The following is a 24,867-nucleotide window of genomic DNA, read 5'->3' as shown; positions in this document are numbered from 1 at the left end:
GTGGGTGGCATCTGTGCCCATGGCAGGGGTTTGGAATGAGATAATCTTTAAGGTCCCTTCCAGCCTAAGCTATTCTATGATTCTATGATTTTAGGTAGTAAATTTTATTTTGAAAGTACTCATCCCTCAGTTCTATGTCCTCTTATAGACTAATTTTATGTCAGATTTAATGTCCCTGTTTTGCCTGTGGTTAATGATTTTTTCTTTTAGCAAAGTAATTGTGTTGTATTGGGAAATAGGTGCTGCAATAGTGCTGCAATAAAATTTGAGCATTTTTCACAGCATGCCCTTTATACCCTATCCATATCTTAAAGGAATTTATCTTTCAAGAAGGATGTTTGTAGCTCTTATGCAGATAAAAAGAAATAAATGGTTGAAAAACAGGCATAAGATGAAGATATCCATAGATGCATAATTTTTGGAAGAATACTCAGTGATAATCATCTCTAATATTAATTTTGCAGCATTTGATGGGTAGAGGTGAAGTCAGGACATGATGCAGGTTGTACAGTCAGTAAGAGCCATCGCAGCCATTCCCCCCTAAGTAGTGTAGTAAGGTACCAACTTAAAATGTTACTGCAGCAGTACTTAACTGGATAATTCCAGTTCTTAAACCAAATACTTTCTGTAAAACACAATTGTTATTGCAGACACAGCCACAGTTTTCTGATTTTCAAGAACGAGACTTTTAGGGCTAAAGAACAAAGGAACTCAATGATGAACTCAGGTTATGTGGAATAACATGCTGTAAAGACATCCATTGGAAAGCAAGACCAGAGCCCCATCAAAACTCCCTGAAAGCCACTTGTGGTTAGCCTAAAATTGTTGATGGATTTAGAGTTGCTTAAATTTGTAATGTGTAAAAACCAATGGCCGTAATAACTACCAAATGACTATGATGCTTTCAAAAAACACAATTGAATTTTCACATATCATCCTTCATTCTAACCAATTTACTTATTGTGAAGTTAAGGTAGGGAGCACCTGAGGGCACTTACTGCATGTTAATTTTTATTGGTATATGTAAAACTGTATGTCATAGGCTGCTTTGAAGAATTAAACATATGGTTGTATAGATGTGGGTGAAAGTTCTATAAAAACCTTGCCACAAATAATAATTTGCATTTCAAAATTAATCTACTTCAGCAAATGCTTATATTCTTTCCAGAACTGCTTCTTCCAAATGCAAAAGTCACATGAATTCACCTTCATGAGGGTTAATAGAAGAAAAATTCAAACTTCAATGCATGCAAAGTTGCAAAAAGTGACCTTGGATTTCACAGGAGTTAATATTTCCATCAAAATTCTTTACAATAAAAATTATATTAATTCTGCTATATAACAGAATTGATATCATGTGAACAATGGTAACTCACCAATACAGCACAAAGAACAGTGATAAATAATTGCAGTGAACTCTTTTTTCGCTCAAAAAACTAAATATACCAAGTATATATAGGTTAATATAATTGCATAGAGGACATCAATAGGCAAGGAAGATAGCTGCTTGATAAATAATTCAGAATAGTCTTTTTTCTTTGTTAACTTAGTTGACTGAACCAGTTAAATCCAGATAAATATAGAGGACTGAATTGCTCATTTTGAACAACATATTGAATTCTAGCATATCTGAGAAATGCAATGGTTTAGGGTACATTGGATAAGAAAAGTGTTTTTCTTATGAAATGAAGGAAAATTTTCTGTGTTACTCCAAAGTATAGGAACCTAACTGGAAGATGTACCTAAACAATTTCTTTTAAATGGCAGTGAAACTAGGCAGAATTTAATACTTCCCAGTGGACATACTGGCTATGTCCAGGGAGTGTAGGTAGGGAGTGAGGTAGGGAGAGGTAGGGAGTGTTTAAGCATCAACATTAATCCTTATCTCTTGAGGAGCAGTAAAGGGGTACAAGAGATAGTGCTTGGCAGAAATCATGAAGGGGAGGACAACTCCAAAACTCAAGTGCTGTTTTTGTTGCTCTAGTCTGTCTTTTGAAGCAATCTACAATGAGTTCAACCAGACTGACAGAGGGGAGAGAGGGAGCAGAAAAACTCTCCCTCAAGTATCCATTGCAGCTTTATAATTCAGGATGTGGCACATTCTGTACTGAGAAGGAAACATGAGGCAATTCACATCTTGTTCTCCTGCCAACCAGGGCATGCTTTCCAAACTTGTACACCAGCCTTCTGTCCACTCGTTCCAAAATGCCCCTTTTATAATAGTAACTGCAGAGGAAAACCAGAAAAGAAACAATGGACAAAGTAGTAGCAGAAGTCACAATAGAGAAGTTTTTCACGTGGACTTCATGACAGCAGAACAGTATGTGAATCACCGTGTTCTTTACAGTCAGAGAGCTCCTGTCTTTCTGTTAAATTGCTCTCAAGACTTTAAACAGGTTTAAACTTTCCCACATGCCTTGGAGTATGCCTTCCACTATTTGAAAGATGCAAGAATTGCAAAGAACTGTGATCTTCGATTTGTTGCACTTTTTCCCCAAGATCATCACAGTTGAGAAGAAACCATCAATGTAACTGGAACAGCAAAAAGAGAAATTTTTGGGGGGTTGCTTGGCAAATGTAGTGTAACATTCTCAACTGAGATAAAGTGTGATTACTTTGTTTTCATCAACAGTTACAACTCTATACTGCTTTCTATTTAGCCCTATGGATTTTTTTCAGAAGCAAAGGAGGCCAGGAGCTATCTCATGACCTAAAGAAAAAACATGAAGAAAATAACCACCCACCCAATCCTTCCCTCCCACCCCAAAGTTTTCATAATAGTTATGAAAAATGGATGCTGGAATAGAAGCCAAATGAAATGAGGGATACTGCTGCCCGTTAACTCACCGGAGAGCTCTGCTCAATTTTTCATATGTCATTCTGTCATTTTTCTTCCTTTGTCCCCACATCTTTGCCAGAGCTTCTGGTTTAACAACACAAAAAATGCCTTGTCCCCTGTCTTCCCATTTCAGGATGCCACCATTTTCTTCAGGAGAAAGGAGCAAATCCCTTACAAATTCCCACAAATGAGAATTCTGTAGGTCTTGAACAGGAGGAAGACAGATATTTAGTAGATGTTTTCTTATGCATGCCAAAGTGCTAAGGCAGTATTTACAGTACATTTTATTATTGGATTGTCATCCTCACAAATCAATTGCACTTACCTAAATGTAACTTTCAAAATTTTAGTTCATTGCCTTGCTGGAGCTGCCTTCAAATAATTCCCTCCAGAAAAAAAATAAATCAGGTCATGCAAACACCTATGACACTAGAATCTGGGTTTTTTACTCCAGAAATTAGTACATTATAATGTCTTGCAAAGTTTATGTAGTTCATAACTTCTGTTCCATTGATTGACATTGTATTCAACTTGATGTTTTAAAAGCAATTTTCAAGGTCATTTTAAGTGTTTCAAGTGAAAGATTGTAACAAACATTGCTCGCCTTGAAAACAAGACAGTAGTATGAGGAGTTAGAAAGCCTGCTTCCCAGCATTGCTAAACTCTGTTATTTCAACTCAGTTCAAAAGTTTGTTTGAGAATCAGAAGTGATACAAATAATGTGACTACTGAAAAAGCTGCTAGTGCTGTTATATGTAGAAATCACCTTAACTTCAGATTAGTCATTCAGAGCAGCCCTGCAGAGGACTTCAGGGTGCTCGTGGGTGGACAAGTGCCAGCTCTGTGTGCTCAAAGAGGAGAAGGCCAAATGCATCCTGACTGCACCACAAGCAGCATCACCAGCAGGTTAAGGGAGGGGATTCTACCCCTCTACTCTGCTCTGGTGAGACCCCACCCGGAGTGCTGTGTCCAGGTCTGGGGTTCTCAGCACGAGAAAGAGATGGGCCTATTAGAACTGGTCCAGTGGAGGACCACCAAGATGATTAGAGGGCTGGAGCACCTCTCTTATGAAGACAGGCTGAGACAGCTGGGATTGTTCAGCCCAGAGAAGAGAAGGCCCTGGGGAGACCTCATTGTGGCCTTCTGGTACCTTAAGGGGGCTTATAAAAAGAAGGGAGAGGGACTTTCTGTACGGGCAGATGGTGACAGGACAAGGGGCAATGGTTTTAAACTGAAAGAGGACAAGTTTAGATTAGATGTTAGGGAGAAATTCTTTAGTGTGAAGTTGGTGAAGCACTTTACATCAGTACAAAAGAACAGGTTGCTCAGAGAAGTTTTGGCTGGCCTCTTCCTGGAAGTGTTCAAGGCCAGGTTGGATGGGGCCCTGAGCAACCTGATCTAGTGAATGGCATCCCTGCCTATGGTGGGGGAGTTGGAATGATGTGATCTTTAAGGTCCCATCCAACCCAAATCATTCTATGATTCTATGATTCTAAGTGAATAATTAGCATGCAGCTGCATGTATTGTGGCACAACAAAACATGAGTTTTTTCTCAATGCCCTGTTCAAAATGCTTGGATTCTGCAGACATATGGAGTTTGGCACATGGTATTCATGCATGCAATGCACCCCTCCATGATGTGCAGTCAAAGAATTTCTTGGCTTAGTGCTGTGCAGTGCTTTTAAAGTGTCAAAACTGCCTCAGCATTAAAGAGCATTAAAGAAGCAAAGGCCCTTCTTTTTTGTTTTAGAAATCTCTCTCTTCATCCACTACATACTGCTGATGTTTGAATACAGTGTTTCCTGTTGAATGGAGCTTATCATGTACAAATAAGTTTACTTACAGTTCTTGTTTGATGGCTTTGTTACTTCTGCATCAGTAAAAAAGGAAATGCCTAAAAGGGAAAAATATAATCCAGTGTTCAGTTATTTTCTTCACAAGAATAATTTATGACTGGAATCTAAAGCCAAGTCTTTGTCTACTGCATCATTGCTCGTGAAGGTACCTTAGAACAGATGTAGAAAATACAGGCTGCAAAATGACGAAATAATTTTTCAACTCATCTGCTGCAAAAATGATTTATCCTTCCCACTATGACTATGTTTTGTTGTTTGGGGATTTTTTTTTTTTACCTTTTGGGATTTTCTTCTTATGCTTGGCATTGTATCTGTATGTCTCTGATCTTATGATTCATGTGTATTGTTTCTTTTCCCTCTGGTCCCTTTGCACTTCATTTTTGCCATTGTCTATATGACAGCTTCTCTCCCTTTCTTTACACTTAGGTGAGTCTTTTTTTGTTCAGCTCCTTGTCTGTTGAAAAATACTCCTGCAATCTTCCCTCACTCCCTTCCCTAAGCAAGTAAAGATCATCTCTACGGCTGAAAATCAGATCTTCACAAGGCTGGGAGTTGTCTGCTTTTTTAGAACAGTATCATCTTTTAAATGAGTATTTACGTTCACAACACATAAACAAATGCATTGCATACACAAATCTGCATTCAAGAAACTTAACTCATGCTGTGAGTGGGGCATAAAAAATTAGGAAAAGTTAGACTTAAGCCTGCTTGTGCAGGCATAGTTTGGTCATTAAGTATGTTGTAGTAATGTCTTGCATTACTGGGCTACATACTGTCTTTCCTCACAGGTCTGATGCAATTTATAAGGTGGATATGCATGAGCATATGTATTTCATTCGCTGTCAAGTGTTCAATCTCTCTACTGACTATAAAAAATTAATTTTCTTAATGAGATTTTCTTCACAGCTCTGAATTCTTTAATTCCCTTAATAACATCCTTATCTCCTGCATTTAATAATTGCTTTCTGAATGGCCTCTCTGATATGATATATGAACACTAACTGGGTGGAAGAAAGTGATGCCAGTCAGTCCCACAGAGCAGTTCCAACCTAAACCGGAGAGCTGTTTTGTTTGTGTGACAATCTCTAGTCTTTCTTATCTCTCCTAGTCTTACCTGTCCTACTGATGTCTCAGTCACTGCACAGCCTTGCTCCATTTTGATAAAGTTTATCTACATATTTTCTTAGGCACCTCCTTTTCTCTGGTCTTCCCAGTCTCTCAAAGATCCTGTTTCAGCTTCAGCCTGCCCTTCCCTGTTTGCTGGGTACCCAGGTCACCCTCTACTGCTGCATTCTGCCTTGCCACCTCTCTCCCCACTGAGCAGTTCAAAAGTAGGCAGTGGACCAGGGAGGGATGGATAAATTCCAGCACATGGTGACTAAGTAGCTGTTCACCACTGGGAGCCGCTGGCAGTGTCAGCTACCACGAGGTCCTCCAGGACTTGCATGCCTAAGTTTTTAATCCTTTTTCAGCAGTCACATAAGTCTAGTTTGGTCAAATACTCCCCTAAGCCAGAGAAGGCTTGAGCCATTGAGGGCTTCAAGGAGCTAAAATGCTCCTCAGTTTCTCATTGCAGGGGCACAAGGAAATGACATTCTGAATTTCCCTGCTTAGTGGAAACTCCTTTGTTCATATCATCACAATGCACCTGGGTACAATTGCCCTAGTTAGGCATACACACTAATCTTTGGCGGGCATGACTGTAGAGAAAGGGTATCTGCAGCAGAAATTTCACTTCACTTATTCTAAACTACCAATAACTTAGTTTTTGAACCTTGACTCATTTAAGCATTAATAAGTCTTCTAAGACAAGGTTGAAAATAGTAAATTAAAAGTGTTTTCATTCAAGGCCATCATTAAGCATACTATTAATATGTTGCATACTGCAGTGATGATAACCTCATCAAACAAAACTTCTTGCTTACTTTTTAAGAAGCAAAGCAATCTTCACTACTTTGAGTTACAGGAATAACAATGCGTTATATCTTTCTATATCCTGTCAGGATGTAGACTTCCCTTGAATCATTCAGGTTGACCAGTTTTAGTAGAAAACCAAAGGAGAGAGAAGTGCTCATGGGTATTTAGAGATTTGACTGGCACACAGAGTTGTGCCTGGTCTATGTGTGATTGTGAGGCCTAAGGTAGCAGGAAGATTTTCTGCCTGCCATATTTCTGTATACTCCTTGTGCAGTATCTAAGTGGCCTCTGTACTATGCCTTTTTTCAGTGCTCAAGAACGTGGATCCCACATTTTCTTTTAGTGTGAAACACACAAAAATTCAGCACTTTATGTTTTGTGTTTGATTTCTGGAACACTAACCATGCATCCTGATATTCTGTAAGATGAAATACAGGAATTCACCACAAATGCCTGCAGCTTCTAGGAACTCTTCCTGGGTCATGTTGCATAACTGCAAGCCGTTGATATTAAAGTGGGGAAAGGAAATGCAGTTGGCATCTAGTTTGTACTGGTTACAGCAAAACTGCAACCATTCACAGACGTTGTGCTCACTCCAGTATTCTGGGTGGATAGATGTCCAGAAAGAATTAGGATCTGCAACATATTTGACAAGAAAAAGGAACATTGCAATGAAAAATTCATGGTGCACTTCATTTTAATAAACATATTTCAAACAAAACTAATCCTTCTTCCTTCTCCTGACTGCAGTTTTCCTTCCTTATTCCTCTGAAACGCATCAAGCCCTGTGTTTTGCATTTTTTGCTTCCTATTGTATTTCATCCTGTGTGAGACATTTCAAGCAAAAGTGTTTACACATGGGAAAAAAAGAAAATGTGCCTCTTAATACTGCAGTCCAAAAAATTTAAAAAGTCAGAGTACAGAATTTGTGAGAATTGAGCACTCTGTAATATAAAGAAGTGATGTATTCCTAGACTAAAATAACTTCGGTCTTAGATGTGAAAATAGTCAAAGCCACCTAGTTACGACTTGTGACAGATAGGTAAATAACATTAATTTATTTCATTTTTTCTAAGAATTCCAGCAAGTTCTTTCATTTATTTAATCTAAAATAATGTTAATGTCATCATAGGGAATATTTGTTTTGTTAGATTAGAAAATGAAAAACATACTACTCTGAAAACACATCACTGGACAAAGAGTTTCCAAGTAAACTTGCCAAGCAGTTGTAACCTAAAACTACTTTGCCAATTAAATTCCAAATTTTTTTAAACAGGCTTCTTTCTGTCCTTAGCAGTGCAGTTACCAGGAAAATGTACAGGCAAAAGTCTGATCTTACAGTCTCCTTCTGCTGGATTCATGTACAGCTACCTTTTTTGGGTGATTGTAAGAAGCAGAGGCAATGGCAAGGATATGTCCTTTCTGCATCCATTCAAATAACATTTAGTGAAAGCAGAATTCAAGTATACATCTTGGAATCATTATTGTCATTCATTCGTTACTCAATTTTCTTCTATTCTTTTTAAGGATGATTAGTAATTTCTCTCAGTTGAGATTCTTAAACACTTACAGGGATCCAATCCTGACCCTTACTTTAGGATCTTTAAGGATTCTAAATTAATTTTGAATATATTATCTGTAATACTTATATCACTGGAGTGAAACAAGCATGTGAATGAAAGTAATGTGAAGAAAACAGAAAAGGTTTAGTTCATTTTCACACCCCACAGCATCTTACACTTGATCTGTACTTCACAGTTTCTTAGTCCAGTTATCCATTATTTATTATTTCATTTTCAAATAAATCCTGAATATTTGATTTTAGGGATTGCTTATATGAAATTGTAATTTAATATAGGTTATGATAGCACTGCAAGTCAAGTGAGTAGCATTTGTCTGTCTAGACAGTCAGTTCAGAGTGCAAAATGATGCAAATAGGCTGGAGAAGTTTCCACAGTAAAATTAATTCGAAGGGCTTGAAATTGTGACAGAATAACTGTAATATGGATCTTGCATCCTGCATGGCTTCTGTAAAGTAATTAATACTTCTAATTACTTTAATTACAACTCCTAAAGGTTTACAGAGGAATTTGTGGTTGCTTTCATGAATCATTCCCATGCTATAAATATCTTCATAGGTATGCACATATAGGATTAATGTAATACTGCATGCTGTGTTTTAAACCCTGAGACGCTACTGTGACATTGTAGCAAAGCCAAGAGGTGGGCAGAAGCTCTGGGTCTGACTTTTGGGACCCATACCTTCAGGATATTTGAATCCCAGATTTTATTCACCTCCTTAGTTAAAAGGAAAATCAGAGGAGCTTGCCATTGGATTAACTTTATAAGCCCTGCAGACTGAACACACCTGGCTATGTCAGAGTCTGAAGGCTTCTGTGGGGGAGAATGGGAGTGCTGGGAGCAGCAGGCTCACAGGCCTTCTGCCAGGTAAAAAACAAAAAGTTTTAAAATTAGGCTATAGCCCTACTGGAATCCCAACTTCAGAGGCTGCTCAAGAGAAGCAGAAAGTTGAATTGATCCTTTTCTGAATCAGGCATATTTTTATTTTTTTTTTAATCCTCTGCCAACAGCCTCCAGCCCCCCTTAGGAAAACTGGAACATCATCATGTCCTTAACTAGACAGATTTACCAAGAGATGGGTGTCCCTTGGGGCTGGGCACAAATCCAGACCTGTGTTTCAGGGCCTGCTCTGTGACCTGCTGCCACAAGCCAGTCTAGATCCTTTCCCCATATTTCTGTGCAATATGCAGCTGAGTGAAAAGGTCATGGCTTCCCTTTTCTATCTACAATTTCCCTGTTCTATCTACAACTTCACTTTTCTATCTACAAGAGTGTTGAGTTGCTCATTTTTTTCCTATCTTAAGGCAATATGAAAGAAAAGCTGAAGTATTTATTCTACCAATCCACAGGTACAGTGAATAACCTTGAAATACTTTGGCCATTGGGCTTGAAACTTTGACTTTGTTTTGATAAATATCATCTTCTCTGGCAGGATTTGTATTGTCATATAAATGACACAGCATGTTTCATTCATGGAACAGTACTCATGTAGTCCAATTTCTGTGTTTCCTTTGGTTCTGGAAAGGCTCAAATCATTATTTTTAAATATGCTATGGCCCCTTGAAGTACTATTGTATGTGACGAGCACTTTAAAGGTGCTGACACCAACACCTCACCTTCGCATGTGCTCATGCCTTTTCTACCTCATATCAGAGTAAAGAATTCAGGGAGCTTTCCTGTCTTGTAAATGATGAACATGATCAAGGTATTATGCCACTAAGGAGGGAAAGATCAGCCAAAGACATAGACTCTATGAAAGATTTCAGGGGTTTTTTTTAGAGAAAAAGAAAGGGGCAGGTAAAACTTCATATCACCATACAAAAACATAAGGGCCAATAGAGCCCCTAGTGACAAGAACACGCCAGAATTGTGCCTAAAACAGGATGATGATGGGTTGCAGGGGGTGCAGAAGAAAACACAGAATTCAGACCTTTTCCATCCCACCATTTTAAGGTGATTTCCACTGCCTGTTCAGCTGCATTGACTATCTTATTGTACTTTTCATGGAGCCTGGGTTGGGCAGCCCTCAGAGAATGGCATCTCTTGACATAGTCTTCCCAGACTACAGAGCTTGTTCAGTCAAGAGACTTGATTGAAGTTCCCTAGCTAAGGTGACACCTCTAAAATGAGTCTCCTACTTTGTGGGGGATGTGGTTTTATTGGTGGTGACAAGTGAAGCTGTGGAAGGCAATAAGTCTCAAGTAGGTTCAGGAATGCGTGCCAAATGAAAGACAGCTGTCCAGACTTTTCCAGGGATACATTGACTGCTGCATGGCATATGCAGGCAAGCTAATACAGTATGTGTGGGAAAATATATGTGGAGGGAAATACTGCCATCAGCCAAAACAAAACTGTCTGGTCTCTTTATATGTAGTCCAGTTTTAATATAAGGTGGGTAGATCATTCCTATGTAACACGGTCCACCTTTTTGTCTGTTGGAAAAGACATTTAATTTAGTCATAATGTTTGAAATTTAGAAGTCAGAGACTGTGTGAATTTTCTGTATTATTTTGCCCTTTACACCGAGCGCTGGAAAACATAGAGAAGAAATGAAAAATTACACAATATTTTTGGTGTCACGAATTTTAATATCCTCCACTTTGTATTAAAAAAAATGCCCTGAGATACAAATGCTGATATATTCTGATAGCCAGAAAATAAAAGCAGTAAAATTACCAGTGTGGGAATGGAAAGGCAAACTAATTCTGTAGTTCTCCCCATGGGACCATGGGGGTGGCTGCACTGTCCCAGATGAAAGTCTGTCTAAGCCAGGGTCCTGTATCTGATCGGGCTTGCTGGAACTTCTTCACATTTTTGCAGAAAATATTTTAGAAACTTACTTTGGGCTCATACGTTAACACAGTAGTGTTCTTTTAGAACAGGAGTTGTCTTCATCTGTTTCTTTCTAGACAGTCTTGCCATCACTTTCTCTTCTGTTTAACTTGAGCTTCTACTTTGTTTCTACCTGGCACAAAACAGGTTTTCAAAAGATGTTGGGATCACGATCCTTAAGCCTATTACTGTCACCAGAAAAAAGTGCAGGTTGAATGTTATTAGGCTGACCTACATTCTACTCTGGCTGCAGAGCAAAGTACTTTTCTGCTCAAAGGCTGCTTATGCAATGCAGTAGTGGCTTTATCTGTGTGTGCTAGACATGTTATATGTACTCCTTGGCTACTGTGGAAGAAATGATAAGAGAATTCAAAGGCTGGTTTAAATTTGATTCAGGAGAGAAATTACTGTAACCAGAAAGGACTCCTAGAAAACCTAAAAGCATGAAGAATTGAGCAATAGAAAACATGTGCAGGAAGAAACATAGCTCCTGCCTTGGTCAGAAAAGGCTAATTACTTCCTCAGCTCATCTTTGCTTAGCAAGAGGCAGTCTGACCTGATTGTTGCATAAAGCTTGTGTCTTAAGAACTAAGGGAGCTTTTCACTTAGCTACAAGTGGAGTTCAACTTGACATGATTGCTCGAGTATAACTGCTGCACCACTGTTCATCTGGAACATGAATTCAGAGCTGCGCAGGTGTAGCACCACAGACCTTATACTGTTAACTAGTCACAGACCACAGTAAAGTTATATATTGTCAAAATGCCTCAGATGGGCTACTTTGCCTTTGGGAAACGTGTATATGCCAATATCAGAAGTTACCTTGGGATTATTTCAATGTCAGTGTTGTGGGTTTTGTATTTGGGGTGTTTTGTTTGTTTGTTTAAAGACCTGGAAGAAGGTTGAATAACAGGCAGATCTTTAATAAAAATCAAGGTAAAAGAAGAAGGGGTTAAAAATTAACTTGGAATGAATCATATCAGGTATTTAAAAGTGCATGTTTAAATTTTAAAACAGACTGCTTTCTGTGAGTTTGGGAATTCTAAATGAAAGTTAGGACTGTATTCTAAGATGGAATGAAAACTAATATTAAACCAGTATGATTTTAAAAAAAATTCAATTCCTGCAGGGCTTTAAATATAACCATCTTGAAGCAAGAAGATTTATATTCTATTTCATATGCCAAACTTAGTGATATAGAAACAAAACACTATGTCCTCAGTGGTCATGGATTAGCACCATCAGGAACCATGTGGAAATTACTGTTATTACTCAAAATGTGTCTTGCTAGGAAAGGTCTTTTCCATAAAACCACCAGTATTCTCATGTAAAAGAACAAAAATAGCTTTGGAAGAGAAAAATTTTGCATAGTCGTAATTTTTCCCTGTTTCTAACCAAAAGTTTGGCTCATTAACAGAGTGGGTTGTACTACCTCCCTTTTCAGAGCCTTTTGAATGATTCAACCTGAGCACAGAGAAGAATGCCAGGACTATTCAGGAATTTAATCCAATCATTCAGGAGGGAGAAGATTTCTAACAAGCAGTGCTTACTTAAACTTCTGAACAAGAACCTGATCTGACACCAGAACATTTGGAATAAATTCCTTCAAACAGATTAGGGATTCCCCACATGAGATGTATGGCCTGGTAAAGCTTAGGTTTTCTATATGCACAGTTAGAACATTGCACCCTTAACATTGGTAATTTCTGTAGTGAGGAACTCTTGCACTGTTACAGATGCATTTCTACAGCTGTTCTGTTCTCTAGTGGCTTTCAGAATCCTAGTCATTGCCATCTTAGTGTGTATTTACCCAGTCTCCACTATTCACTACAAAGTTGCAGAGTGTTTGACGAACCATAAATCTCCCCAAATAAATTACTCTTCCATTCTATAGCTGAAGTGGTGTATTGTGGGTGTCTTTTCAGTGAGAAATGCTGGATTTCAAACTCATGGAGTAAACAAAAGGAGTCAAGAATCTGAAGCCATAGTTGCTGAGCCCCTCATAATGAACTACAATGGCCTTTGAAAGTTTCTGCTTGAATTAGGTGTATCATGTTTTCAAATAAGAGGAGAAAGCATCAGTTCAACACATTGCATGACAAACAAAACTAAAGCTGCTACTATTCCTGCACACCTTTAACTGACATGACTGGTGATATGCTTGAAAAGGTCAGTAAGACCGGAGCAGACAATGCATATAACAGAAGGCTCAGCAGCAGTTTCAGAATCTGTAGCCTTTTTGCTGCATGATTCATCTAAAATGAATTGAATTCAAATCACTTTTCAGTTTTTGACATTGTACAATGTCTTTTTTCTGTTGGAGCCTGTCTGCATACCTCTTTGATGATCACAGGCAGTGTAGACATCTTCAGTTGTCCCAAAGAGTCCTGTTGAAGACGTCAGGGGATCACAAAACATTGTGTTTGGCAGAAGTGTGCTCTGTATGTATGGAGCTACTGACTCCAGCATCACCATAAGATGTTAATACTTTAGTTGAAGATGGAAAGATAATATTAAGGAGCAAAGTTTTAAGGCTATAGGCATTATTCCCTGGCTCTGTATGTACAGTTCTATGGGGTACCATTGCCCACAGTCATTTAAGCTTCAGCTGAAGCTAATGATGATCTTCCGAAAACTGCAGTGAAGGAACTGAGAAATTCAGAAAGAAGGCAGATGACCAATATACTACAGATAGATTTTCAGTAAAAATGATTGTAATGACACATTCCTAGGAACTTGATAATGAAATCTATGGATATAAAAATAAGAGTGAGCAATAAACCAATTAGAAACATATACATGATATTAACATTATGGTTCAATAATATCATTGGAAAAAAAGTTTTGAGCAAGTTCTCATACAAATGTATGAGAAAACATTGTTCTGACCATAAGGATGCTCACTTTGTCTGTAAGACACTGCCACAGTTGTCATCCACACCAGAGTGTGAGGAGATTAACAAAGTCTGAGAAAAAAATGTGCTTTCAAAAGTGATTAGAAACTGAGAATTTATGTAGAAAAATGGTTATTCACTTCAGGGAAGAAGCTTTTTGCACAAAAAATAAGATTACTGAAGAGCAAAGTGGTTACTAACTGGTGATATTAGAAACAAGTGTCAGAGAAAAACATGATCTATGATGGGAACTAGAGCAGGTACAGAAGAAGAGAATTTTTGCTCATTCCATTTTCTTATACATATATCATGCATGTACACATGCATTAATTTCCTCAGACTGGAATGGACATGGACTTCCTGCTGTTGAATAAATACATGGACCAAATTGTGGCTCTGGCCTTTCAGACTTCACACAGAACTGCTTAAACCAGTTTTGTCTCTTTTTTTTCCAGACCTAAACTGCTTCTGTGTTTCATAACTAATTTTATCTCAGGTAATCTGCAGAAGAAAGACACCTGAAATGTTTACTAGAGTAACATGGTCTGGTCTTAAAGATCAATGTGTAATTTAAAACTACTGCAAAGTCAAAAAATGTCCAAATAGCTGTGTATACTGAAGAAATGGGAAGCATTCAGAAGTTTTCATGGTCTCCAGAGTTGAAAGAAAAAGCCGATCTTAGTCTAAATTAAGCAATGATGAGATATGGAACATGGAAACATTTGGGAGTCCCCTGAAATGCTTTGCTACACTAGAATTCATATATGTGGCAAGGTAATACTTCAGGACACCACATTTTCACCTAGTCATATTATTATGGATGGAATATGGGAGGCAATATTTACAGATTTTGTCAGTCTGGTAAAAACCTTCATTCTCTATGCATTTCTGCCAAAGTATTTAATGTAGAATACCTCATACATATGTGTGTAACTGTGCATTTGGATGAACACTGCATATTCAGTGAGCAATGCAGAATTTTACAGAATTCATACAAAGGGATGTATATGAAACTGCAAGGTCTCAGACATAAAAAAATCACCAGAATTTAAGTTCGTGATGGTCCCAGTCTTCTTTTTTTTCATTCCTCTGACTGAGTGGCCCACACAGGGGAAGATATCTATTTGCAAACAATTTATGAAGTCAAAACAGTGACATTTGAATCAGTTCCAAGTTGCTGCAGGATATAATAAAAAATTTATTGAGTACAACTATAAAATATTTAATTTCTTTCTGAAATTGCTTTACTGTTTAATTCCAGTACTTTAATGAGATGATACAGGCTTACTATGAATAGAATTCTGAAGTTCACAGGACCAGGCAGAAAGAAGTCAACCAATATTTACTACATTCCAAGTGTATTGACCCAAGTATTTCTGAAAACCAACAAATTAGAGACTTACTCATGTTTATCATCTATGTAAAAGAGTTCCTGTCACTATCATCCCCCCCAGTGCAATGAGCAGCCTACTGTGAGTATACCCTGGTGCCAAGTCAGTGGGCAGAAATAAACAGCTAAAGGCCAATTGCTATCTTGAAGAGAATACAATCTCTCTGCAGATCATTGGAGAGACATGATTTAAGAACGATTGCAAAGATAACCTATTCAAAGTATCTCCCCCACTCTATACCTCCCTCCCCACATGTAAGATTTTCCACAAAGAAATGTCTGGAATGAAATTCAGAATCCATGAAACAAGGAAAGTAGATTTGCTCAAGGAGAAATAATATCCGGGAAGATGGATGAACTGTTACAAGCAAAGAGGGGTATGAAAAAAATCCAAGGCCACTGGATTTAAAAAAAAATTAGAGAATGAGAAACTAAGAAGTGGAATGGCAGCCTCAGTCTCTGCTGAGGACTACATATGGGCTTGCAGGTGTGGGGCAAAGCTGCCAGCTTCAAATCCTACCAACAGGTTTGACCACATGCCTTACAGGCAGCGAAAACTATTTGGGAAGGAAAAATCCTGTTTTACTCATATGCAGTTTACACTGCTGCTCCCATATAGAGCTCTGGATGTTCCAGAAAAAATGTTAATTATTAATATCATTGAAAAAGATAATATATTTTCATGTATTTTATGCAAACAGGATATTGGTTTGGGCCATATTGAATATTATCTTACCATTAGCAGGTGCTGCTTATGTATGCGCATATCTGCTTGAATACACTTGGGGGACATAGAAATTGGAAGAGTCAATCAGGTTTTTTCAAACAACAGGAGAGCTTTACAGCTCTTAGTTTTACTCCAGCTGGTGCTGGGTTCACCGAATCTAGAAATTAGTTTTTACATTACAAACAATCTCTTTTGATTTAGTGAGACACGCTTAAATTGTTAACATATTAAAAGATGCTGAGGTCCATGCTTGTCTCCACCATTAATTCATTAAACCAAAGTCAACTGTTTATCATGGAGAAAACTGGTGATGCGCAAATGAGAATGGCAGGCAGTGCATCAGTTGAGTGTCTGACAAAATCGTCACAGCAAAACCATTTTGGCAGCCTATAGCTCTTTTATAAACAATGACTTCAGTAAAGAAATGGAGCTTACTTTTAGGTAGGTGATTACTCCTTATGCAGCAGTTAAGTCCAGAAGTAGGTCTTGGGAGCAAGGGGGAGCAGGAGGCTTCGACAACAGCACAGCCCAGAAATTTAGAAATAAAGCCACCTGCAGGACTGTGATATATGGAACACCTTGGAGACAGGTTGGTTTGGTTTTTCAAGTTCTTATACACACCCTTTCTGATGACAGTGATAATATACAGTACAACGTAGCCCAGGACCAGGGGAGAAACTTTCTCAAGTACAGAAGGTTTACCTTTATCCCATATTGTGCTGAGGAGCCTGTGTCCGAATGGGAATGCTTTAAAGCATGGAGGGACCTTTTCAATGTGTGAAGGGATTCCATTTTATGGACTTGCTCATTCATACCCTGTTTTAAACATTGTTTGATGTGTTTTCTCCACATGGCTGTATTAACCCCATTTGCTCGCATAGCCCAGGACTTGCCCAGGCTTGCCCAGAGCTGTTTTCCCGCCAGAAGTTGTTTACTCCCTCATTTTCCTGCTCATGCTGCGCTGATTGGCTGAGGAGTGCCGCGGTGCGGGATGAGTCCCCATTGGTCCCTAATGCCCGACTCCTCCCAGGTTCCTCCTCCTTTCCTGAGTTCTCCTACCCTGTTGTGCCCTGAGATGTCAATCCCATGCTCCTCCCCTGTTACCAAGCCTTTCTGAAACAGACCCTATATAAGTCCCTGCTCTACCTCAATAAAGAGCCATTGCACCCTGATCTTCTACCTTGTCGGACTCCTTTGTGCAGTGTTGCGGTCCTATTCCCCTACCTACCGGACCGTGGCAATATTGGTTTTTTCCTCTTTCTCTAAAAGCGTTGATTTATGCAAGCATGACTTACAGACCACCTAAGCACACCTGGTACGTGTAAGCACTTGAACTAAGGCGAGTCTCACTCCTTCTTTTGTAACCTGAGCATGTATGAGGAACTATCAAATTTTGTTCAGAGCCCTCAAAGCTGAGGAATTGGCATTCTCACCTTTTACATCTGGCAAAGACCAGGATGTAGAAAAGTGACTGGCTTAAAGTCATGCAGCAAACTACTGTGGGTGTTAGAGAAACGACAGTGCTCATCCTACGTCAGGTGAAATCTCTGTAGGGCTGAGCATTGTGCCTCTGAGACCCACAAAAACCTGCTGCATTCTAGGCCAGATGCGGCTGCCTTAAGGTCTGAAATGATCATGAAGATATCTGAATGTTCATGGATAGGATGCTTGGTATGATTAGGAGCAGCAGACCAGAGATACCAGAGGCAGCAAGAATGAATTGAAGAATGAAATGGGCACATCTAACATAATATGATACTTCTTTAATATATAAATTAAGAATAGTTTTGGTCAACTAGATCAAAATATTTTTGTGCCCCAGAGCTCCATCGTAAACAGCAGTCTCTTGAGGGTGGCTGCACAAACAGCGAGAGTTTAAAATTTAGGCACATATGACACCTCAATTCTTCTGAGATGTACTATTTCTAGTACTGAAAATATGTTGTCTTTTATACATTTTAGGTGGGCTTTCGACAAAGATTTGCTTATTTGCAGAAATTTGTGAACTAGAATTTTCTTGGAACAGGGGAATGGGGAAGGGAGGAGTGATTAAATGAGACAAATAAGAGAGGTAGGAGCTTGCAGATTCCCTTTGGTTTACTTTTCTGCTTTTCTTTTGTGCTCTCACTTCAAGCAAAGGCATTTATTTCTCCATGACTGTGCTGACAGGTGTCTCATAAGCTTCGCCCTGCTGCTGTCATGTGCATCTCACGCTAGTGGTGAGGCATGACTGTGGGGAGAAGCAACTCTGATGCAAGGTAATGTTGCATGGTGTGAATACAAGAAGTGACTCAGAGGGAGTGCCACGTTTCATCTCCCCAGCGCAATAGGGCCATGCCAAGAAACGCTGCTAATGGAGCTGGTAGAGGGCCACCCAGGTGCAGTGTCCCAGCTGGCCATTTCAGAGCATATTTCACCAGGAGAATCACCTTCTGTTACACGAGATGGTGGCTGACAAACCTGACTGAGGCTTAGCCTGCAGGCTCCCATTTAGCAAAGTGTTAGCCATAGAGGACATCTCCTTCCTTCTGCCCACTGCACTCTCCTTGCTCTCCTTTAGCTAACTAAATTATCTCTCTACCCTTTGTTTCTTTTTTTCTTTTTCTTTTTTTTTTTTTTTAATTTCCTTCTCTTTTTACCTTTCTTCTATCTTTCTCTCTTCAAATTTCAAAACGGTAGAATGATGGAATGATAGAATTACTTCTATCAATGGGGAAAATGTGTTTATGCTGTGGCAGTCCTGTTGCAGGCAGATCTTTTCAGAAACCCAGTCCATAGTGCATGAGACCAAACAAGTAAGTTTGTGCAACAGCTTATCATGTTCTCCAAAGCAACAGTGTGATTTCCTGCAATGTGGCTTTTGCAGTGATAAAGCGGCATATAAACTGTGGGATAATCCAGACAGGAAATTGTTGGTAACCTTGTAAACATCAGTAACTGTATAAATAAGGAGTAGCAGTTACTGCACTGTACAGAATGGATCTCAAAGGCTGCATGAACATGAAGTAATAGGTATAACCCTAAGAATTGCACCACAAAAAAAAAAAAAAAAAAAGAAAAAAAAGAAAAAAGACATTTCCTCTTCTTTCTCTGCCACTTAATCAAGATATTTAAGGAAAATTCTCATTTCTCAAGGATCTGGGAAAAGTCTTTTCTTTTGATACAGTCTTGTAGACATGCTTCTGCACGTATGAATTCACAAGTCAGCACCAGTCCATGCTGTGCACCTTGATTTACACAGAAGTACCTGAGCACTGGTGCTCAGCTCATGAACAAATGCCTGCAGTTTAAATAAAATTGACTGAGCTCTTGAGATTAACAGGAAGAAGTTATCATTGGATTAGTCCATGACACCATCTTTCACAGTTTTTAATAAAATTGCCAATCACAGAACTTTTCAGACTTATTGGAGAAGTGCTGCTGATGAGTGCAAATGGACACTGAAAACTTCCGCAATGAGATGTTTCTGATCCAAATACATCACCGATTTTGACTGGCTAAAATGGACTTTGTTCACAGTCTATTAAACTGGCTTCATCTGATATTTCCTCACTTTATAACCTGTTATTATTTTTTATCGCTATCATCAGAGTGACCTAAAAGAGACTTTGACTTATATGATGTGGAAAGTGTGGGGATCATAATACCATAAATATTAATCCAGTTTTTTTTCCTTTCAACTACAGAAGCAGAGAAACCTGATTAACTGTGTTTCCTCCATCCAGAACTGACAGATAACAAAAAACTCAAGGTCAACTCTCCTATTGTAGCAGAGGATGTTATGAACACACTGTATCACGTCTTCACCCCTGGACATGTAAATCCTCTAAATTGGAATCATGCCACTCTCCACAGAATAGCAGAAATGTCTGGGAGATCTACCTGGAAATGTATTTATTGGCAAAAGACATCCTACTCAACCAAATGATGGACCAACTGAACTAATTAACCCTATTTTTCTTTTGCAGAAATGTTCCCTACAAATCCTGACATATATCTGAAAAATTGTATGAAAACCAGAAATCTGAAGGTTTAGTGGCATGCATGAAACATGTTAAATACTCCATTGCTCCCTCAGTGTGTGTCACCTCATGGGTCACTGTCAGAAGTCTCACCCTGACATTTACACTGAGGATAAGTTACAATGCTGCAAAAATCTGAATGGCTAAGTAGAATGAAATACTACTGTGATATGATTTTGTTTTATATTCCTCGGGCAAATGGATTGGCACAGATGTTCATGTATACCTGTGAACTTGTTCCATGGCAGCCAGTGGGCAGTGCAATTCAGAGCAATAACCAGAGTCTGTCCCTGCAATTCAGAGCAATAACCAGAGTTTCCAGCTAGTGGGACCTTGGGCCAAGATGGCATGAACCTTGGGGCCACAGATCAAATTGTCCTGTACAAAGAGAGTAGCTTACACAGATTCTTTACACGGTTCCCCAAGGAGCTAAACCCTGTGGATCTGACCAATGGAAACCCCAGAATTTAAGATGTTGTTGACATTGCTGCACGCATAAAAAGCCTCAATATCTTCCTGCAATGATCTGCTGATCAGTGATCCTGGCAGTAATTCACTGTGCTTACCTTCTGCAGCACTGCGACCTGAATGTAATCAGACCAAACCATAGTAAACATGACTAAAATATCACATTTCTCACAGTGCCCTGGTGCTCAGCATTTACCAGCAGCAGGTACAGTTAGTTATCCAGGACTCTGCTGAGTTTTGTAGCATCTACTCCCACAGGTTTTCTCAGTCTCCTGAAAAGGTACAGATTTTCCATGTTTCGGGGGTCTTTTTTGTGCGTGTAATTCCATGTAGAGATAGTGCTATACTGACTAAAGACAGAAGAGTCTATTAGTGAAGACAAGTGTAGGAACATGTATAAACAAGACTGCAGCATAGCATGAGTTCCCAGCATCTCTTCTGAGATACCATTCCCTTGTATCCTAAAGACTGTCTCTACCAGACAGGGTGGGGTTTGAGAATGATGGAACCACTGACATCCTTGGTTTTATGTGGGATGGTCACTGTATGTTAAAGATTCACAGGCTGCACATTTTCTCTCTAAAAAACTTTTGTGAGAAGCCAGTGTTGAATGTTATTAGTATTAGAATTAAAAATGGTGACAGAAATACCGAGAAAAAACAAAGCCTGACTAGTGCCTTGGTGGTGAAGAATAGGCAGAGCTCGAGTTTTTGAGTTTGTGTGGCAACAGCACCTTACATTTGTAGCAGGAGACGGATTGGAAAGGAAACATTGGTTTGCCAGTCAGCCCAACAGCATGCTTTTGCCTTCTCTATAGATAAGGCTGCATTGCTGGATTCACTTTGGCACTAAAAAGCCTTTGTGCACTTTTTAACTCAAGAAATCGGATTTACTACATTTTGGTAGAACTTGTTTTCTCTTCTGTCTTCTGCTTGACAGAAAGGAAGCAGGGCCATAGACTTCCCACAGGCATTGATCTCTTAACCAGAAATTCAGATTACCAAGATGGTGAAATGGTTCTGCTTTTGGATCCTGTTCCTCTTCTAACTACAGTAGCTACCTCCCAGTTTCAGACAGAGTGAGAACTATTTTTCCTTATGTCACCAGAAATGAGGGTCAAAATGCTTTACACAACCTTCTGTTATTTTTTTTTAAAGGGAAGAATAATCAAGGGTGTGTCTTTGAAATTTGATGAGAATTCCCCTACAGACTAACCTCAGAGGAGTTAGGAAACAAAAGGGTTAGTCTGAGACATTTTAAGGGTTAGAAAACAGCAGAAGAAATCAATTGAGTGCTATAAAAATTATCACAGCTTAAAAATACCTTTCATCTCCGAATTTACAAGGCCCATAAAAAAGGCAAAATAAAAGTGCCTATTTCTCTCAGAAGTTTAGATGACCAATATTCATGAAGAGGTCTGTCTACATAGGAGATCATAGAATTATTTAGGTTGTAAAAGACCTCTAGTGTCATTTGCCTGGCCCTGAAGTTCCAGTGCTTCATACCTACCATATGAGGATACCTGGGAAGGGGAGGCAGGCTGAGAGGGAATTTGCCTGCTGGCCTGAGTAGTATCTACCTGAAATGTAAGGATCATCTAATCCACAGGGACTGATGACATTTGCTCAGGCATTGATCCTTTAGCATCAGATGCTTTGCTTTCTATGACTATTTTTATGTTAGTTTACGAGCATCCAGTGACAAAAGTGGCAAAACATGCAAAGATAAAATGAGCTCCTATGGATGTGATCAGCCTCATACAGCGTTCATGTGCAGCCCACCTGAACAAGCACCACCACTCCCCCCCTCAGACATCCACACCCCCCAAATCATGAGAAGCAGCTGGAAAATCTCTAACAAAACTCCCAGATGCACCGTCATTCACAGCCTCAGGTTTAAACAATAGGTCCATATAGTTCTCAAGTAAGAAACTTGAGATTAAAATATAAGCATGAGTGAGAAATGGTGCCAAGATTGGAGGGATTAAGGGATTCAATGAAACATGAAACTTCAGAAAGTGTTTGAGCCTGTTTCAAAATCCTTGAAACTCAAAGGCAGAGAAAAGTAACCTCTTAGTTGCTACACACCTTTGCATGCCTTTGCTACTGCCTGCAAAGGTAGCTCATGTTTTAGTGACCAGAAAGGAAAACATCTCTCAACCACAGACCTCTACATAGTTCAAGTTAAATAAACTTTTCCCTTTGTGTCCATGTATGAGAAACACAAGTTCTCTCCTTCAAGTACAAAGTTTCTCTTGTGTTTTTCTCTTAAAACTCATCAAACCTCATGACATGTTCATGACTTGAGGCATAAGAAACAGAGTGGAAATACTCATTACAGCCTTAGTTGAAAAACTTAATTATGAGAATCATTAAATCCTGCAAGACTCCATGCTCTCCTGGAGACTTGCAAATGAATGGGACTAACCAAGTAACTACTTGGATTTCTGCAAAGTTTTTTGTCACCTGCCCTGGTATAACATAGAAGGGCCAAATGTTCACTGATCCTGATTGAAATTCAGCTGGAAGATACAAGAGGAAAAGAGCAATGGTTGTGCCCAAATTAGGCTGTCTAGATGGTAGGTCAAATAGGTAAGCCTCTTTCCACTGGAAGACTTTCCTCTTTCTAAACCAGTATACCATTAATATTACACACTCATTCTTGGCAGAAAGTATTGCTGCAGAAGTCCTTTCAAACTATGGTCAGGAAGCTCACTGGGCTATGTATTTCCTTTGTAACACAGTGAAGAACAGCTCAAAGTACAGACTGTGGACCACAAAGAGCAGCTAGCAACAAGGACACCTGCACTTGACTTCTTGTCTTGCCATGCATTTCTTTGTACAAATGCACACATTTGACCTTTTGTTTTACTTTAAACCTGAACATAGGGGTAACATAATTCGTGCTGTACAGAAGCACAGTGGGTGTCCATTACTATTTGGAAAGGTCATTTAAGGCTCTTCTAGTGTTTCATTTTGTTTAATTTCTCCCTCAAACGACCTTGTAAGGTATCAGTGCAGCAGCCAGCTGAAATTAAACCTTAACTAGACAGCTTCCAGAAAGAAATTGAAATTTCTGTGTCTCCTATTTCTGAGGAATGTTGGGCAGTACAGAAAGCTTAATGCTGCCAATGTTGTTGGCTCAAACAATGCTTTTGACATTTCAGGAGTTAAGCACAAAGGATTAGCAGATAAATGGCTGATTGTTGTGCATGCAGAGCAAGCCTTAACCCTTCACATATCCCAAAAGAATAGCACATGGTCTTCACATGAAGAGGTACTGAGGAAAGAGCATTTGGCTTTCCTTGTTGTCATTACAAAGGAGTCACATTTGAACTTCCTTATTCCTCTCACATTCTGAAAGGATCAGAAAACAAGAGTATGTGACTAGAGCTCTGCAAAAATCTGATAGAAGATAGAATGAAAGCTAGGCTAGGATAAATTATCCTTGCTAAAAGAAAGCTACATATCATAATTTTATTCTTGAGGATTAGGCTATAGTGATTTAAGGCTACATGAGAGCACTGAATTGGAGGTCTAACATGCTTTAGGATATACATATCCACCTCGTAGACAACTAATTCACGGCCACTTTCCTGAATAGACAAATGACAGTCAAAGGTCAGCCAGGGAGACAGGAAGCTGAACTAGGAGCTAACAAGTACAATGTTAGTTTGTGCTAAAATTGCTATGTTTCTCTTTTTATATGTACTCAGCTAGGATTGTGACATCCTGTACTCCTCCTATTACCATCAATTAATTTTCTGTTATACTGGCTTGCAGCTCTCTCCCAAACCAACTTTTAGTGAAGTTTAGAAGGCATGTCCTCACTGAACATCAAATTCCTTTTACAACTCTGAAGTACTGTCAGGTCTTAACACGCTCAGGCTGTACCAAGGCCAAGTTAGATAGTAATCAGTTGTCATGCTTTGAGAACATTTGCTCTAATATGTGTCTGTACATTTCTGTAAGGGAAGAGCTGCCAGGGAGGTGCCTTGTGAGGGTAGAGGCAGGAAACAATGGGGAGCTGCCATCCAGCATGTGTGCCAAACACCCAGAAAATAAGGAAAGTGTGTTTGTACACTTTTACTGTTGGGGTCTGGAATGGTGTTTTCAAATCTTCAATTTATGCTTTGGATTAACCAAGAGTCTGTATTGCTACAGCATCAGCTGTCCTACAGATTAGACACAGCATATGAGAGTGGGATACAGTTGTTAACAGGTAGTGCTTTTGCAATGATCAGTAATGTAAGGTTTACAGTCACACAGACCACTCATGCTTCATTTTTTAGTCAGTAGTCAATATTATTCTTTGTGCTGTCTCTTTTTTTTTTTCATATA

General features: G+C 39.1%; 2 protein-coding genes across 2 annotated transcripts in view; one reads left to right on the top strand and one right to left on the bottom strand.

The window, feature by feature from the left end:
- Positions 1-2,130: 2,130 nt before the first annotated feature.
- On the bottom strand, positions 2,131-13,495 carry ELF5 (E74 like ETS transcription factor 5). Its single transcript, XM_051804399.1, is given in 6 exon segments — positions 2,131-2,156; positions 2,159-2,226; positions 2,848-3,099; positions 4,680-4,734; positions 7,016-7,249; positions 13,363-13,495. Coding segments are annotated over 6 exon segments (768 nt in total).
- Positions 8,357-24,867, top strand: part of PDHX (pyruvate dehydrogenase complex component X) — a 173,812-nt gene continuing 157,301 nt past the window's right edge. The window contains exon 1 of the mRNA XM_051804137.1: positions 8,357-8,360. The gene's annotated coding sequence lies outside the window, so the exon portion shown is untranslated. The remainder of the gene's footprint in view (positions 8,361-24,867) is intronic.

Source organism: Manacus candei, unplaced genomic scaffold (genome assembly GCF_025592945.1).
Source record: "Manacus candei isolate 608988 ecotype Guabito, Panama unplaced genomic scaffold, ASM2559294v1 h1tg000060l, whole genome shotgun sequence".
Lineage (NCBI taxonomy): Eukaryota > Metazoa > Chordata > Aves > Passeriformes > Pipridae > Manacus > Manacus candei.
This window is presented reverse-complemented; position numbering and strand designations above follow the sequence as displayed.